Here is an 18,483-nt window from a genome sequence, read left to right as displayed (position 1 = left end):
AATTATCTACTCGGCGATAGAGTACGAGGTCCCGGTCTGATCCGGCTGTGCTAGGACACACAGGCTGCGGCGTACAAAATAAATGCCTAAGGATGATCCTAAACCTACCCACCTGGACGAGAACAAGCGAAGTATATGAGCTAGCAGCTAGCATTTTTGTATTTATATAAAAGTTAAAAATCAGCATTACGTGCATATATACATGCTAATAAATCGTATTTGATGCGCAAAATTTGCATATCCGTGGTATTTTGGAGGCGATAAACGTGATGAGGGATAAACATACGCATTTCATCGACATAAGTAGTTATTTACGACAAAATCCGATTAAGTCCGACCCGCTCCGTACTGCTATACGATTCTGTTGAATATCGTTTGTATGTCAGCTATTATCATTATATACGACTGAAAATCAACTCGGGCGGACTATATTAAGCTTTAGTTACGATTCCGAATTCGTTAAGAGTTATTTACGATAATTGTCAATTTAGTAAAAAAAAATCATGAGGAACTTTTCCACTGAATACATACGTTTCTTTTTACAACAAAAAATCCAGGACAGATCCGGAAATTACCGATCGTTTTACATGAAGCACGTTGCAGTTAACATAATTTCTAGAAAATCCCGCTCAACTCACAAAAGATTTACTAGCTTATACTTACTTCCAGGTACCTATTTGTTCTATTTTAACGAAAACATTGACAACGAGTATAAATGCGGGACAACACTTTCTTCATCCATTTTCTTTCCGATTAAAACGTTATCCATCGTACTGCGTACGAACGCATTCGGTCAGTTTCGTTTTTATTTTCCGTCATTAGTTTCAAATTAAATAAAAATTGCTCTAGGTATGCTTACGTGTGGTGGCTGTCGCTTTAGGACGAATCCGGCGACAGATCGATCCGGATGTCAATGTCGAATTCTGGCTCGTACTTATCGCTAGGTTTTGACTTTTCGCTTGTGGTCTGCACGGGTTTGCTGGTCGTGTAGCGGAACCGGCTGGCTCCATTGAAGAGCTGCTGGTGTTTTGGATTCTGACTGCCGGACTGAGCCGGTTTAGCTGTCGTACCCCTGCTCACCGGTGTCGGCTTTGTCACCGAAGGTGCAACGTACGGTCGTCTCGTGGTGGTCAATATCGGTGCGATGTAAGGTCTTCGGGGCACCTTAGTTGGTCTTTTCTGGGTAAAAAACTTGTTGTACGGGGTGGTAGATGTCAGTGATGGTGCAACATATGGTCGGCGAGTTGTGGGTGCTGGCGTCGGGGATAGGTACAGTATTTGAGCGAGCTTGTCCTTTGGGGGCGATGTGTGGGAGTTGAAATACGTGTATCCACTCGGAATGTAATAGACGTTCGGTATGTTCAGTGGAAAATTGTTGTTAATGCCGCCTGCCGAAGACGAATGACTAGTAAAGGGCTTTGCTGAAGCAGCTGGTGCTTTGATATACTCCTGAGATTCTGATTCTGTCTCTGAGACAGATTCGGATGGTGGACTCTCGAATCTATTGTACTGATGAACTGCTGGTCTCCGGTTTGATCCCGACGAATGATGAATGAAGTTTTTGGTCAGCGAAGAATGTGCGGGCCTTCGCCTGTCGTTGTGATCGTCATAGTCACTACTATCGTCCTCAGCGTGGTTTGGATAAGTACGTATACCAACCTTTTCGTGACTTTCAAATATAGGGATTGAGTTCTGTTGTTTGAAGCTAGAATAAGTAGAAGGTGTGCCGGCAGGCGTAAACTTCCGGTGCGTGAGAAGCTGCTCAAATCCCGCACCGAAGTACTTATTGCTTGAAGGCTGCTTGTAGGGCCGTTTGCCCAGAAGCAGTTCCTGCTGCCGTTGGTGTTGCTGCTGAAGGTAGAGAAGTTTGCTCTTTTCAAATCGTGGCGCTGTACCGTCGTGGTAACTGTTGATGGAAACGAGAACGAGAGTCGAGAAAGAGACGAAAAGTTAGATTGACAGTCACGCAATAATAACGTTATGCGATGGAACGCGAAAATGGCACTGGGCAAGGACCTTGGGTGGCGGCTTCGTGCATGCTTTATTGAGCTTTATTTTTATATTTCGTTCTACCTAAAGGTTCCTTCCTGGCGGGCTCGAATAGCGAAAACCAAAGCGAAGGCGAAAAACATTAGTCGCCAATATTAGAAACGTTATTGATTGATTCGAACCAATGTCGTCAATCACAAAGTCGAGTTTGCTAAACTAAGCGGTAATGTCTTAAAAATTAACATTTTTGGTATTTACTTTATATTATTTTACCTTGTGGGAATAAACAGGACGTTCAACCCACGCGAAGTTTCTGGCTCACGTGTAATCGACTGTCTCGGATTTGAACCAAATTTGATCAAAATTCCCTAGTCCATGATTTCATAGTTGACGTAAAAACCGGCCCCATCGTTGTTGGGAAAATGCGTATATTTTTAGCTACATTATGTCCATGAAAATCAGAAAATTTTTACTTAAACTTTCCTGAGTAAATAAGGGACATCCAATTTTTAAATATTGTTTTCATTCAAAGGTTTATGAACTATACCCGTGAACAAATTTTCACCAAATTCTGAAACGCTCTGGCCAATTTTCTATGATAATTTGCTCTGTAAATCGACCCGGAAAGCCTTTAATGGAGGTGTCATCATTATCATCATACCTAATTTAAAGAATCATGGGATTCACCGTCACACGCCTTTAAGTTTGGTGTATCACAAACAAGCAATTTGGGCCACATTTATTTTTAAATGACCTATCTTTGCTCAAATAAAGATAACTATTCTTATGCAGATAATTCAATGATTTGTAATGCAGTGATTATACTTTATAGAAAAAGCATCTATTGTCACCTTTTATCGCTTATTATTTGTGTACTGTTCTTCACCAAATGAACCAAGTAATGAATTCGAAGTTTATCTTCTATGCATAAACGAACAATTTAGCCTCATTTCCAATTTTTTCAATTTTGAATGTTAATTCTCACGCGGCTACTGAAATTGCTTATGTATTCTTATGGATTCTTCGAACATCCCACTCTGGTAACAAAAGAAATTTTTGATTAATTTCGATTGATTACTTATCGACGCTTGTCCTCATATCTTCATAATTCATACCATTGCCTTGATTCCAGGTTTTGTATTCTACTAAGACGCTCCAAAAACATCAGAACATCATAACAATTGTAGAAACATTAATTATTATAATTATTAGGATTACGAGGTTTAGTTTGTTTCGAGGTACAATGCTGGTCTAACAAGTCAGTCGTCGTTCGAATCTCGGCTGGGCGGTGCTGCTAGATAGAGTTAGTAGGATTATAAAACTAGCTCCGTAATTGTCATGTACTCTAATAGCCGACTGCGAAGTTTGTCGATAAAGAAGGGTCAAGTCTTGAGAAAGACGTTGAAAAGCCCAAGGCTTTGCTTTTTTATTAGGATGTTTTCAATATGGGGGTGACAGGGGCGCATGATACTGAGCATACGGTCCACCGTTCGTTCAGGCATATTAAACAATAAATTCCGCTCATTTGTTTAATGAGCTTGTTGATCACAGGAACGTAAACATCCCAACAAAAACCGCATCCAAATTCATTGACATGTTTCAGATATTGAGAAAAAACTTTACTCGACTCACGATTGCAAAAAACATTTCAAGAAATGCAACCCATAAAATAAGTTTCATATGCCATTTGTTGCATGCTATGGATTTCCTCACTCCATATATTTATTTCATTTCATTTCATTTCGTTTATTTCAATTTTTTTAATTTAATTATTTTTAATTAGCATAGCTGTAAGGGGCATAATGACCATAGCCAGCAATTTATTTGTAATGTAAACATTAAAATGACACAGTCGAGTATAATGTTGCGTTATTGTAAGCAACAATCAACCCGAAAACAGCGACTACAGAGCAAAAGTTGTGTCTTTCATCTATCTGGCCCTTGAACCGCCATGTTGCCTATGTCGATCAACTAAATAAAATACGGTAAATAGAAAATATCATGAAACAGGCGGCAAACGAAATGTAAATAGTCGCCATTTTTCCTTTTCTTTGTGGTATTTTCTAGTAAAAACTGACTAAAATGGCAACTTTAACTAAAGTGCCCATATTGCCCTGTATGGTAGCCAATTATGCCCGCCCGGTTTTTGATTAAAGCAAAAAAAATCATTTTTTACACATTTTAATTTGATGGTTGTTCATAGTCAATCAATACCGTCATCCGGGGTGAGATTGTGCCACGGGGGTGAGATTGTACCAAAAACCAAAAATGTTTATTTGTGAAAATTTATTATATCTATAAAAACTGGTGACCTAAATCCAAAATGATCATGAACATAACATATTTATTTATAACTTAGAATAGAACACAGATAATATTAGCAAACGATTTAGCCTAAACAGCGTTTCAAAGTTCGAGATCAAAAATACTCGGAAATAACGCTTGTAAACAATGTCCCGTATAGACCAACCCAAACAAGAAATCGCATCAACTTGCTATTTTGAAGGTATATAAACTAATCATTTACAATGTATTGAAAGATTATTATGCGTTGGATAAGTTTTGATTACGAAAATGATATTTTACGAAACTTTGTACTTTTCGAGCTTCACGGGGGTGAGATTGTGCCAAGCCATAATGATTGATTTATTTTGTGGATTTCACATACACGACAAAAATACGTCAGTATACACCAGAATACTTACATTCTTTACTATTGAGGACAATATTTTGACAGATTAGATTGCATCATCCATTTTGAAGCAAACAGCATCATAGGTCTGCTTAATAATTTAAACTAATTTTTACTTTTTCTCTGGAATTTTCAGATACTTTGAATAAACACTCTAATATAAGACGAATACATTATACCGTGTATAAACTGCCAGTTTTAAGGAGGGGGGAGGAGGGTGGGATGGGCCACATGTTCCGCGGCCGCGAGTTCTCGAACGAAGTAATGGTGACTTTTGTTAAATGATCTAATAGGTATGCCACCTTAGGATACACGCCCTCCATATATCTCCCCTTTGTTAACCATAGAAACGCTACTGGCTATATAAAGGCCGTTCATTGGCTACGAACTCATTTTTAGTTATTTCAGACCTCCGTGGGTTATTTTCGTTCGCACTTTTTGTATGATGCGTTGTTTTTAGCCGACCCCCTGCCCCTAAAATCCCACTTAGTTCATGGACGGCCCCATATGAACTACTTTATACTGACATTTATGTGTATTGTTTATAAACATGCTAATGTTCATTGTTTAGGTATTTACCTTAGCTTTATGTTTTTGGCACAATGTCACCCCGCACTACGGGGCAGAACCCGAAAAAGCTCGGACAAAACCTCAAAATTTTTATTTGAGATATTCTATCAAACTTAATATTCTACGTATAGTAGACACATAATCTATAAGAAATATACATAAATTGTTTTAATAAGTAGTTTTTCAATAGGCATTAAAGAAGGTGAAACACAGTGTAAAAAAAATTTGGAAAATGAAAAAATAAATATCATTTAATCTTTTAGTATCTGGCTACCATGCTGCTTAAAATTCTATACTTTTTAAGGACAATTCACATTAAAGGGACTATAAACTAATAGTTTAGGTGATATTAAGACAAATTTTTTACTAGTAGGCTTTGTCCTGACGAAGTGTTTTAGAACAAAAAAATTGTTATTTTTGTCAATTTTCAATAGTGTGTAGAAAAAGATTTCCACAGATTTCCGCTCTGACACTATCATAGAATCAACATTCCAGGTGTTAACTAGTAATAAGAAAAAAATAAGCTGCTACTAGGTGCGATGTTCGGAGATATTTTTAGTATATATTAACAGGTTTGAAATCAACTTAGTTTCTAAATTGTGTGTATACTAAGCTAAAGAACAAAAACATATGCTTTTTTGGCACAATCTCGCCCCGGATGACGGTACTATATACATTGTTAATTTATCAAAGACTTATCAAATCGTAAGTTTATGGCAATTATTATAATATCCCAAGTAACCATTTGGGTTTTATTACATTCTTATGATGGCATTTAAGACCAAAATTGGTCATGAAAACCTCCATAAGAATACAATAAAACTCAAATTGTTGCTTGGGATGGAAAAGGCGCTACCTGTTTTACGCGGCCCATTTTGCATTACCGCCCCTACACATTGGTTTCTTGTGCTTAACATAAAAACACTAAGCATCTCACAGTGGCAGTCGTCATATTTTGAAAAAAAACGCGGTTATTAGCAATTGGGTAAAAATGCGTAATTTTTCAAAGGTGATGTCTTTAGAGAAGTTTAATAATAAAATATAGCGCATCTTTATACACTATTAGGGTGACCGTGAATTCACCTATTACGGTGATACCAACTTTTGTTTTTTTAAATATATTTCAAAAAAAAAAATTCTGAGCATACTAAAATGAGCAACTTTGCTGAATACATTAACTATCTATCTCTTACCGGTTGCGAAATCTAATGATGTGTTAAAAAGGAGCGCTTAAAAATCTATTATGCTCAATAACTTTGCACACGATTTTTTGACTGCTTTTGAGTGTTCTACAAAGTTATTCAGTATGCTAAAATACACTTTTTCACTGAAGATTGTTTGTCGCTAGGATACATATTGAATAAGTTATAGAATAAATGAAAAAAAATCTGCAATATTCAATTTTTTTTTTGATTTCGGGTAGCTTTGCACAAACCAGACCACCATTAGGTGGAAGTACTATATTTTATCTACAAAAAGAAAATATTTCCATCAGGAGCACTCCAAAGGAATCTCAGAAAAATCAATTGAAAAATGTGTTATTTTTTGATAAAATTTTTTATAACTCATTGAATGTGCATCTTCGTGAAAAACAATCTTCAGGGAAAATATGTATTTTAGCATACTGAATAACTTTGTAGAACTTTTGAAAGTAATAAAAAAATCGTGTGCAAAGTTATTGAGAATAATTGATTTTTTAAGTGCTCCTTTTTGGCACATCATTATATTTCGCAACCGGTAAGAGATAGATAGTTACTATATTCAGCAAACTTGCTCAGTTTAGTATGTTCTGCAACTTTTTGAAGAAACAATTTTTTTTAAATTAGGCCATTGCAAATCATATTTAAAGTTTTTGTCACCCCCCTAGGAAATTAGCTTGAAAAATCGGGGGGCAAAAAAATAATGTGTAGGATATGAGTCAAATTTCTTTTTATAAAATCAATTGTCTGTTGGCTCTACAGTCTGAAAACCTTGAAAAATGAGTCTCCGAGTTGAATTAACGCTTCTAGCACGAAACAGAAATGGAAATTCAAACAATGGATTTTCCGAAAATCGTCCAAAAAAAAATTCCTTCGTTTTTGTCTTTTTTCGTATATTTTTGCATAGAAAATAATAACGTATATATTATAAGCAAGAATAGCTTCGGTTTTCACGTTTAAACCTTAAATAAAAATTTTTAAAACCCATGTTTTTTTGCTCGAATAAAAAATTCACTTTGTTTTTTTTTCGCCCCCCCCCCCCCTTCAGTGGCCGAACACCGGAAGGACAAAAACTTTATAAAATATTTGTAAAGTTTCTGTTTCTTTTTGAAGAAAAAATTTTTATAAAATATTTGTAAAGTTTTTGTTTCTTTTTGAAGAAAAAATTTTTTTTGAAATTTTTTATTTATTTTCAAAATTTGACCACCGAGCATCGGAATAACCAAGATACAACTGGATATTTTCGTCTAATATTTGTACAAGAATCTAGACACGAATATTTTCGCCCCGACCCAGTGCAGTATCCGGAATGAACAAGAGGCAACAATGAACAACAAAAATCGCAGATGTCGTGCATACTCACTGATAATCGTATTCATGACCGTCAACTGTTCTGATGTAGTCTACACGATGCTCCGTAACGCCATAGGATTTGACAAACTTTGCCAGGCAAAATATGTTCTGTAAAATGGAAGAAGAAAGAAAAATTTAAAACTAAATCAACGCCGATTAAGGTTCGTTATATATCAGTTAGAAAAAATGGTAATGGAAATCGAAAAAAAAATCAAATTTAATTGCAATTGCGATTCATAACTTACATCAGCAATTCGTTCCAATTCTTTTTTTTAACAAATTAGTTAATAACTGTATTTGATTTTTGGTTTCCACTTTCATTTTATTTTATCGAAAAAGATATCTTATTTAGTATCATCAACCGAAATAAGGTTGTCAGCACAGCAAACGAGTTATACAATCTATCAAAATAATGACAGGGTAGTAAGGCATACAGTGTCTCCTGAAAGCACCAATTTGAAGCCGAAGGACTTTGCCGAGCCGTGTTCACTTGTCATGATGAAGGTAAATTGTGTACAATATAGAATACCGCAGCACACCCGAAGGCCAACGACGCCTGTCGATCTACCAAACTGGTCCTGAATGCCTTTCTCTCAGTATTTTTTTGCTCTTTTGGTGCCGAAACCCGAAAACGGTATTCCCAAACGAAAAAAAACAGCACAGTGTGAATGCGTCACTGTAACATGAATAAAACTACTTTCGTTCTCATCCCTACCTCCGTTCTACTTTCAATTTTGGCAAATCACCTCTCGTTCGGCGTTGGGAGTTGGGACCCGTAAATCACTCTTTTAAAATGTTATTTAATCATTTTCGATTGCGGTCCGTATCGATCGGCGGTATGCTTTTAACTTGGAGGCTGAAAGTGGGAAGTGAACTGTCCTTGTCGATTAGGCGGAGATTAAAAACAGCGGCTTGCGGTTGCCACCACACTAAACCAAGCTGCGGTTATCTGATTGATCGTGAACAACAAATATCCAAATTTTTTATTTCAGCAAAAGGTAATAACTTTGTTTTATGCTCAAACGCCGAACAACCGGAAGTAGTTTCCATAACACCTGTTGCTCGAAAAATAAGGTGAATCGAGAGCTTGTTCGGCCAAGAGCACAAACAGACAAAAACACTGTTCAAGTGCCTTTGAAGGTCTTAAAGAGTCCGCCCACGAAAATACACCGCCAAACAAATGTAAACCACGTAGCATTTACATCTGTTGCATCACAATTCACACGCGATCAGTACAGCTGGAAATAATCATCTAATCAGCTCGCTATTTTTCAACCTCAACCATAATAAACGATTTCCACAACGAAACAAAAAAAAAAACTTTCGATCATCCACTTGAGGACCAATTGATCAGCAAAAAGTGGCAATCTGCTATTGCTACCACGAGGTTAATGACCCGATTGATGACCCACCCAGCGCGGTCAAACAGCCAAACCGGTTGTGATCGCTAATTTACTGCAGCGTCTGCCCACCCCTCAGGGTGGGTAAACGATTATCGCCAGTCATGAGGTTCCTCCCCTTTTACAAACAGCACTGGAATTTCGTTAATTGTTGAGTGCAGTGTGGAATCCTTCCCATTTTCACGCATCGATAGGTTAACTACCGTGTGGTCAGAAAAGGGGGCAACAGGGAGGGTCAGACCGGTTGATTTGATTAACGAACAAAACGTCCGAATAATTTGCCGGATATCGCGCGGCTCTTTGTACACAATTATAGGCAAAACCGATTGAAGATTGCTGATTCTGACATGCGATTAACGACTGCATCTGCAATGAATCAGAAGCCTTACGAACGGCTAAGTGGAGTAGTGATTGTTCGTATACGTGTGAGCCACTTTTTTATGCAACCACTTTTAATGGTTTAAAGTTTAGTGCAGGTGCGACGATGTTGGTTGTAATTCGGAGAAACGAAATAAAATTTCGCTTTCGGTTCGGTAGGAAGCGGTTTTCGTGCAGCCGCAGAGTCAGGAAAGGGTGAAAATCTGCAAGTCATTGCGATGTTATGCTAACACGGAATGACTTGCGTTTTTATTTTCTCGCCTGAAACCGTTAACCACATTAGGTTGTTTAACTAGTGAAGAAAACTGTCTTCGCCTGCCAGTGCGATCGCGATGGTCACGTACAGTCACAATCATGGGTCACACGCAATTATGGGACATTTTAGCTTTAGCTGCTAAATTTCGTTTAAATATCACCTAATAATTGAAATATTAGTACTACTTATGAGTAACAATTTTGTCAACCAATTAGTAGGTATAACTTTCATGCATTAATCGGCGGTTAAAGTTAACACTAAACGTTCCGCGAAGGGGTCATTTGACACCATGCTTTTTTGGCTCATTTTCACAGCGTTATAACACTATTCCGCATAATTATTTTTGTTAGAAAAACAATTTAAAATTTATTGCAAAGCTTGCTTTGCTAATCTATCCATAATCACGGAATTTTCGATTTGTTAGCGAAAAATATTCCTGGAGCTCAGTCGGTACGTTGTGTGTAAAATGACCCATAATTGCGTGATCCATGATTGTGGACTGACGTACAGTAACTTTTTGAGTCTCATGCTGAAGTAGTTCTACAATCATTTTTCATAACAGAAACCAATCGTGAAACGGGATTTTCAAAATTGCATTAATGGCAAGTATAAATTTGTAGCCCTCATTATGCCACTGCACTGATCCGCTCTACATTCTAGACTATTAGACTCCAACGATTCATTGACACCGCAATGTACTGCGAGTTACCAGCCCGAAGACAGCATGTGATCTTCTACCAAAACGTAGGTGGCATGAATTCCCGCATCTCAGATTGTCGACTAGACATTTCCAATCTGAGCTATGATACCATCACTTTATAGTCACGTGTTCGGCGTGAGCGTTCTGAAAGCAGCCTGTCAGGGATTAAAAGCCACTGCAACATGGATTGGAACTGTTTGGATTGCAGTTGTGCTGCACGATCGTATGTACCTTGTTTTTATGCATTGTATATATCACGCCTGACCGGACTCGTGACCTCGCTTTTGTCTAGTGTTTTCGCCGTAATTGTGAGCGCTTCTCCAGTCGACCAATTTATGATACTGGGACACTACAATCTATCCGACGTGGAAGCAATTCCAATGCGGTTTCCTTTACCCCAATACGGCTCTATCTGTACTCCGTATAGGCGCTACTGTAGCATTCTCGACAGTTACTGTGCCGCCACTCTGTCACAAATCGATCACGTCCTGCCCATGGATGCATCATCTGTCATTTCAATGAAGATTATTTTAAGAGATGGGCCGATAAGGTTTTGTAATTCAATGCAAGTTTATTTTATCTGAAAAACGCCTACGCCAGTTTTTGCGAATAATCAGTCGTTTTGAAGAACGTTTATTCGCATAGTTTGGCTTAAAAACTAGGCTGCTATATTTTTTGAAACGTTGGCTACAATTGATAAATGGACGGTAGGGAAAAGTAATGAAATTCCGAGATTCGACCATACGACGACTGGCTTGTTTGATCAGCATCGTACCTCGAAACCAACTAAGCGGCATTTGTCTGATGAAGAACACTCAATTTCAACCAAAATAGTTTTTAACTGAAGATAATAATCCATTTCCTGAATAAGCTGCTTACGGTTAGGCTATGTCAGATTTGTTCTTGTAAACTACCCCTCCCCCCCAAGGATTTTTTCTGGTTACGCCCGTGTTGGCATGTCTTCAAACTGTTTCAGAGATATTTAAACCCGAAAAATGACTTTTTTGAAAATCTCTAAAAAAGGAAGTAGTGCCACTGCTAGGGGGATTGATCAATCGGCGCACAACTTTGGGAAATTGGTTGTGGGGTCGGAATGAACAATTATGCCAAGTTTGGTTGAAATCGCTGATGGTCAGTTCCAATTTTTCCGATTTTTGTGTACGTTTTAGATGGAATGACCCATATACAACAAAAATACGTCAGTATACACAAGTACACTCACATCTTTTACTATCAAGCACAATATTTTGATAGATTAGATTAGATTAATGGATGATTCCATTTTGGAGCAAACAGCATTATAGGTCTGATCAATAATTTAAACTCATTTTTACTTTTTCTCAAGAAATTTCAGATGCTTTGAATAAACACTCTAATATAAGACGAATATATTATGCCGTGTATAAACTGCCAGTTTTAAGGAGGGGGGAGGGGATATGCCACATGTTCTGCGGCCGCGGATTCTCGAACGAATGGCTACTTTTGTTAAATGATCAAATAGGTATGCCCTCTTAGGATACACCCCTTCATATATCTCCCCCTTGTTAACCCTAGAAACGCTACTGGCTATATAAAGGCTGTCCATTTCAGACCTCCCCGGGTTATTTTCGTTCATACTTTTTGTATGATGCTTTGTTTTTGGCCGACCCCCTGCCCCTGATAGTCCACTTAGTTCAAAGACGGCCCCATATGAACTGCTGATCCGAAGCACCTTTTTCCCGCGCAAGGATATCCACAAAGCCACCTGGAGATCACCTGACCAACGTACAATGAACCAAATTGACCACGTTCTCATAGAGGGCCGGTTCTTCTCTAACATCATGAACGTACGCTCCCGTCGGGGTGCGGATATTGATTCTGACCATTACCTAGTAGCAGTACATGTGCGCTCAAAGCTGTCCACCGTATACCGGACACGTCAAAGCCGCCCTCCTCGGCTGAACATCAGGCAGCTAGATAACCCACAAGCTGCCGAGAACTACGCGCGAGTACTGAATGAGGCACTGCCTTCTTCCGAGGAGTTAGGTGCTTCAAACCTCGAAGACGGTTGGGGCAGAATACGCTCGGCCATCGGAGAGGCCGCTACCGCGGCACTAGGTATTGAGCCTCGGAGTACACAAAATGATTGGTTTGATGGGGAATGCCAACAAGCGGTGGAGGAGAAAAAAAATGCTTGGAAAAATTATCTAAGTATTGCCACTAGAGATAACCTGGCCAAGTACCGACGAGCTAGGAACAAGTTGACCACGATCCTGAGGAGAAAAAAGCGCCAAAAGGAGGACAGAAATCGTGAAGAATTAGAGCAACTATTCCGAGCTAATGAAACGCGCAAGTTTTATGAGAAGGTGAACCAAACTCGGAAGGGCTACACACCGAAACCTGACATGTGTAGGGACGAGGGAGGGAATCTAATTACAAACGAGCGCGAGGTGGTCGACAGGTGGAAGCAGTTCTTCGATGAACACCTCAATGGCGAAGTCGCAGAAGGAGGCGGAACGGAAATTAACCTAGGAGCGCCCATGGAAGATAGTGATGTCCTAGCACCTGATCTCCAAGAAGTCAAACGAGAAATCAGGCTGCTGAAGACCAATAAAGCCGCTGGGAAGGACCGCCTACCGGCAGAGCTTTATAAACATGGCGGAGAAACGCTAGCAAAGGCTCTACACTGGGTTATTTCGAGGATTTGGGAGGAGGAAAAGCTACCGGAGGAGGAAAAGCGAATGGATGGAAGGAGTGGTTTGTCCCATCTACAAAAAGGGTGATCGGCTAGACTGCTGCAACTATCGTGGTATTACGCTGGTAAACGCCGCCTACAAGGTACTCTCCCAGATCCTGTTACGCCGGCTGTCACCGATAGCACAAGGTTTCGTAGGGAATTATCAGGCGGGTTTCTTGGGGGCTCGCGCAACTACGGACCAAATTTTTACTATCCGACAGATCTTGCAGAAATGTCGGGAGTACAACGTGCCCACGCATCACATCTTTATTGATTTTAAAGCAGCATACGATACAGTCGATCGAGACAAGCTATGGCAGATAATGCACGAATACGGTTTTCCGGACAAACTGACGCGACTGATCAGACGCATCTCTGGGACACTCTCGAGTCCCTTCGAAACGCGACGAGGGTTGAGACAAGATGACGGTCTATCCTGTATGCTGTTCAACATCGCTCTTGAGGGGGTGACCCGACGAGCGGGCATCGAAACGAGAGGCACGATTTTTACCAAGAGTAGCCAACTTCTAGGCTTTGCAGATGACTTCGATATCATTGCCAGGAACTTTGCGACGGCGGAGGCAATCTACGCCAGACTGAAAGGGGAGTCTAGGAGAATTGGGCTAAAAATAAATGCGTCGAAGACCAAATACATGAAAGGAACAGGCTCAAAGGAAACAAATGCGCGCCTCCCACGGACGGTAACTGTTGACGGCGACGAACTAGAAGTGGTAGAGGAGTTCATGTATTTGGGATCGCTGGTGACCGCGGACAACAACACTAGTAAGGAGATCCAGCGTCGCATCCAAGCGGGAAATCGGGCCTACTTTGCCCTTCGTAAAACGCTACGATCAGGAAGCATACGCCGCCGCACGAAGCTAACAATGTACAAAACCATTATTAGACCGGTAGTTCTTTATGGACTTGAAGCCGTGACGCTGCTTACGGAGGACATACGCGCCCTTGCCGTGTTTGAGCAGAAAGTGCTGCGGACGATATTTGGCGGAGTACAAACTGAAAGCGGAGAGTGGCGGAGGCGTATGAATCACGAGCTACAGGCACTGCTTGGGGAGACTCCCATCGTACATCTAGCGAAAGTTAGCAGGCTACGGTGGGCCGGACACGTCGTAAGAATGCCGGACGACAGTGCGACGAAAATAGTCCTCTTCAACAACCCCACCGGCACCAGGAACAGGGGGACCCAACGTGCACGATGGCTCGACCAGGTCGAAAGCGATTTGCGACTTCTGAGACGGCTAGGAAATTGGCGACGAGTGGCCCAAGACCGAGTTGAATGGAGACGAGTGCTTGAAACAGCACGAGCCACCCCGGCTCTATGCTGCTGAAGAAGAAGAATATGAACTGCTTTATACTAATATTTATGTGTATTGTTTATAAATATGCTAATGTTCACTGTTTAGGTTTTTAGCTTAACTTTATGTTTTTGGCACAATGTCACCCCGTAGATTGTTCCAAAATTGAACTGAAATAAGTTGAAATAAGTTATATCATTATTTTTTTGATATCCTTTTCATTTGACGAAGGTTATAGGCGTAAGATGTGATCGTTAGATGCCAACATCAAACGCAGATCCAACGGATGTAAAGAGACTAATCAAAGTCCAAATCTACTAGATAAAACCATACTAGGCAAGATGTTAAGTGTTAAGTAACCGTGATGTCCCTAACCCATAATCAGAAAGATGTAGGTATCATCAAATATCATCCGCATCCTGCTATTGGATGTTTGATTCGTAATAATAATAACTTTGTTAGCGAGTCTTACTTTATCGAGATTTGGTTGCATTACGGAAAATCGATGCCATTAGTGGATTGCTTTTCCATTGTCGTTTTTCCGCACATTACGGTAATAAATTTTATAAGAGTGCGACATCTCGACAGTATTTTGTAGATAAAATCATGTTACTCAGTCAGAAGGATTCTCGTTATTGTTATTTTTATGCTTCACCGTTGAACCTTATTTTATTTCTGCACATGGTGTCTTATTGTTGACAAAATATTAAAATTTTGATATGATCGTAAAAAGCAGACGCCATATCAGCGGAATTGTGATCAAATTTAATGCACATCAGTCAGCGAGGATTAACGATATATTCTTGGCACGAAATACGGTGCCTGTGTTATGTGAATCAAGAAATATCTAACTCCAGTAAGCTATAGCTTTGCCAATTTCAACTGTCTGTTTGTTGCTCGTTTTCAAATTCTGACCTAGCCAATCTTTGAATCTGGTATGGTCAGCTGAGGAAAACCGGCAGACGCAGTCAAGTGCACCGACTGCGGTCGCTACTCTTGACACTGATTTATGCTTATTCGTTTTTATAACGCTGGGTGTTGCGGTGGCTTTAATATGTTTTCAGTCAACACTTTGCCAGAGCTCAAGAGAAGAGTAGAGCGGACATTAGGTGTTTTTAGAAAACGCTACTTATTCGATTAATTGGCAGATATAAATTCATCAGCCGTTAAGCACATTATTGGATTGTGTGGTTGGTTGATTTCCTTTTCAACAAGTATAATTGTTCGGAAAATGGCAATTGTGTAAATTGGCCAACTTCTAACTTCAATATGCAAAATTAATGTAAATGGATTACCTAACAACAAGTGGGATTATGGCTTTTGATGTAGAAATGCGGAGAAAAGAGTGTCTAGAACATATCTTTGTGTAACATCAGATCAGATTTTGGTACAAGTTTGATAAGTATCGAACTACCAGTAACAAAATCTGCAAAAATAATGGAATAATTCGAGTTTCCACCACTAATGGTGCGTCTACCCTATTATTGTTCTCGGGAAAAGTCGAAATGGAATGAAATGACTCATACGATTAACCTTCCACTTTACTTAATATTTTGTAATTGTTATGTAAAATAATTCTCTACATTTTTCAGCCAATCTTGCTTTCTAGAGCAAGGAAGTGCGGTGACTAGTTATAAATAACCCTTGAGCAAGAGGTATTCGCACCTCGAGCAAATTCCATTCTTCTTATTACTAGCCACAACCAGAGGCTGCACGGTCGGTAAAGCAGAGTTTCGCACAAAACGAGAGTGTGTATGTGTGTGTGATTTTTCCTTACTACGTTTTGTAGTACCAGTCTCGTCCCTAGAACCTGATAGAGGAACAAGTTATAAGTTGTTTTTGGACAAGAGGCTTCACTACGCACCATAAGCAAGTAAAATTCTTATAACTTGCTCTGGCAATAAGCTTCAATTGTTGGAAAATGGCAGAATTCAGTAGAAAGGCAATATGTAGAGGGGCCTGTGAATAAAACCCATGCTAAAGTCACTTTGCATCTAATGGTTTGATTCTACTAAGATTCGAACCCACGACCACTTGCTTTGCTTGTTGAGCCAGACTTGGTAACCTTGTGGCTACATGGACCCCGTTCTCAAAGTTTGTCAGGTTGCACATGTTTACCAAGTCACCAACCGTTTTAATTAGCCCTGCCAAGAAGGAAACCGATCCAAGTGCCAGTTATTTTTTACAGTTGGTCAAGCCTGCAATTTTATTCGACTGGATAGTAGTTAATGAACAAATTGACAATGAATTGCCAGTCTTGTTAAGATCCGAACGGTGATTCCTAGCAATTCGATTAAGCTTTAAATATCTATTACCTTCATGAGTTAATTGATTCTGCATTTTGCCGACTGATTTACGCGAGTCTCGAACAACTGGGCACATGGCACTGTGTTGTAGGTGATACGAAACCGGCAAAAACCTTTTCCTTTTGTTTCGCATTCCAGCGGAAAGCGAAAAATTTGCCAAGTTATACCGGCTTTTGGCAAAAAACTAACCTCAAAAATCCGAATCAATCTCCGTTCGTGGTTTTGAATCGATTAATTCTTTTAACGCAGCAATGAGAAAAAAAACATTAGAAGGCTCCTGAAAAAATTTTGCTCGAAAACAACGAAAAAGCAAAAAGATAATTGAACTCGCACATCGCTCAATTATCCAATCATGCCAAATAGCCCTTCATAAACAAACTGGAATCACGGTTGTGCTGTGGCACTTAACATATAACGTCGGTTTCGGTGATCACGCCGATCTACGCGTTATTATTGTACACCCCGTGCCGTGACTCACGCCCCGTGTTTTTTGCATTTTTGTCGGCTTCGCGAAACCCAGATAAAAGTCGAGCATAACTCTTCAATTTGCGTACACCGATTGTTATTGACAACAATTACACGCCGTTGTGCGCTAATTTGCTCTACAACTCCGACATGGTTCCGAGAGGTAAAATGATTTGCATGATGTGAACGCATTTTGAACCAGATAGGTTATGAAGGTTTTCCGTACGTTTGATTCATTATGGTTTTATGGTAAGTTCAATTTGAAAATTACAAGTGACAGCTAATTCAGTTAAGCTTTATTTTTTTAGAGTTTGTTTATTCAAACAACAATAAAGCCATGAAATTATGTGATTGTTAAACATGTTTGAAGCCTTCGGTTCTGCTATGATTCCAAACAAGAGAAAGTTAGCAGGAAAGACGCCTCCACTGATTTTCCGAAAACAGAAAACGCTCGGTTTCTTCATCTTATGGTACTGCGCGCTCAAAAAGTTGCCAGGTGAAAATGCACAATAGAAAAACTTCTTATGAATACCAAAGATGATAAAACATTAAAGTAATATTTTTTCCCTAAATTTGATCCGTTTGCTTCTGGTTGCGAACTGTTATTGGCTTTTGAGTTCCTCTTAGTATCTTTAGGTTAAGACTAATCAAGGCACCTCAGTATTTTACCATAAAAATATTTTAATTTTCTTTATAAAATTGGGCATATATTAGCGATACCAGCTTGTGAGATTTCTAAAATCATGCATTATAGATTTCAATTAGGAAAGTTCTGTTCTGTGCCTTCAAAGCAATTCATAGGGGCATAAAATCTAACCAACCTCAATTCTCTATATGGGTGAGTAGCACAACTACCTACGAAAGATTAAAAGAGCTATTAGCGAAAAAAAAATTACTTCGAAACCACGTTGCCAAGGTTTACACTTTCTACTCACCACCATCGGCCGGTTGAGATACATAATTGGTATGAGGTTTTCCGATCGACTAATCTGAAGTGTTTCTAGATTTGAGTTAACCTTAGCAAGCTTGTTGGAGTTCAAGTAACAAGGTTAGCGCGGCGGAACACAACGCATGGGGAGCAAAATCGTGTTAATGATGGAAAGATCCCAAAAAGTCGATGTCATTTTTATGGTCATTGCTGCTACT

General features: G+C 39.4%; 1 protein-coding gene across 1 annotated transcript; it reads right to left on the bottom strand.

Annotated features, from left to right (window-relative positions):
• Positions 1–876: 876 nt before the first annotated feature.
• On the bottom strand, positions 877–16,004 carry LOC128733519 (uncharacterized; the record flags this gene model as incomplete). The annotated part of the gene is made up of 3 exons (XM_053827170.1): positions 877–1,906; positions 7,814–7,911; positions 15,978–16,004. Coding segments are annotated over 3 exons (1,155 nt in total), but the record flags the coding sequence as incomplete, so codon positions are not given.
• Positions 16,005–18,483: the final 2,479 nt, after the last annotated feature.

Source organism: Sabethes cyaneus, chromosome 1 (genome assembly GCF_943734655.1).
Source record: "Sabethes cyaneus chromosome 1, idSabCyanKW18_F2, whole genome shotgun sequence".
Lineage (NCBI taxonomy): Eukaryota > Metazoa > Arthropoda > Insecta > Diptera > Culicidae > Sabethes > Sabethes cyaneus.
Note: the sequence above shows the minus strand (reverse complement) of the source record. Positions and strands in the feature narration are given on the sequence as shown.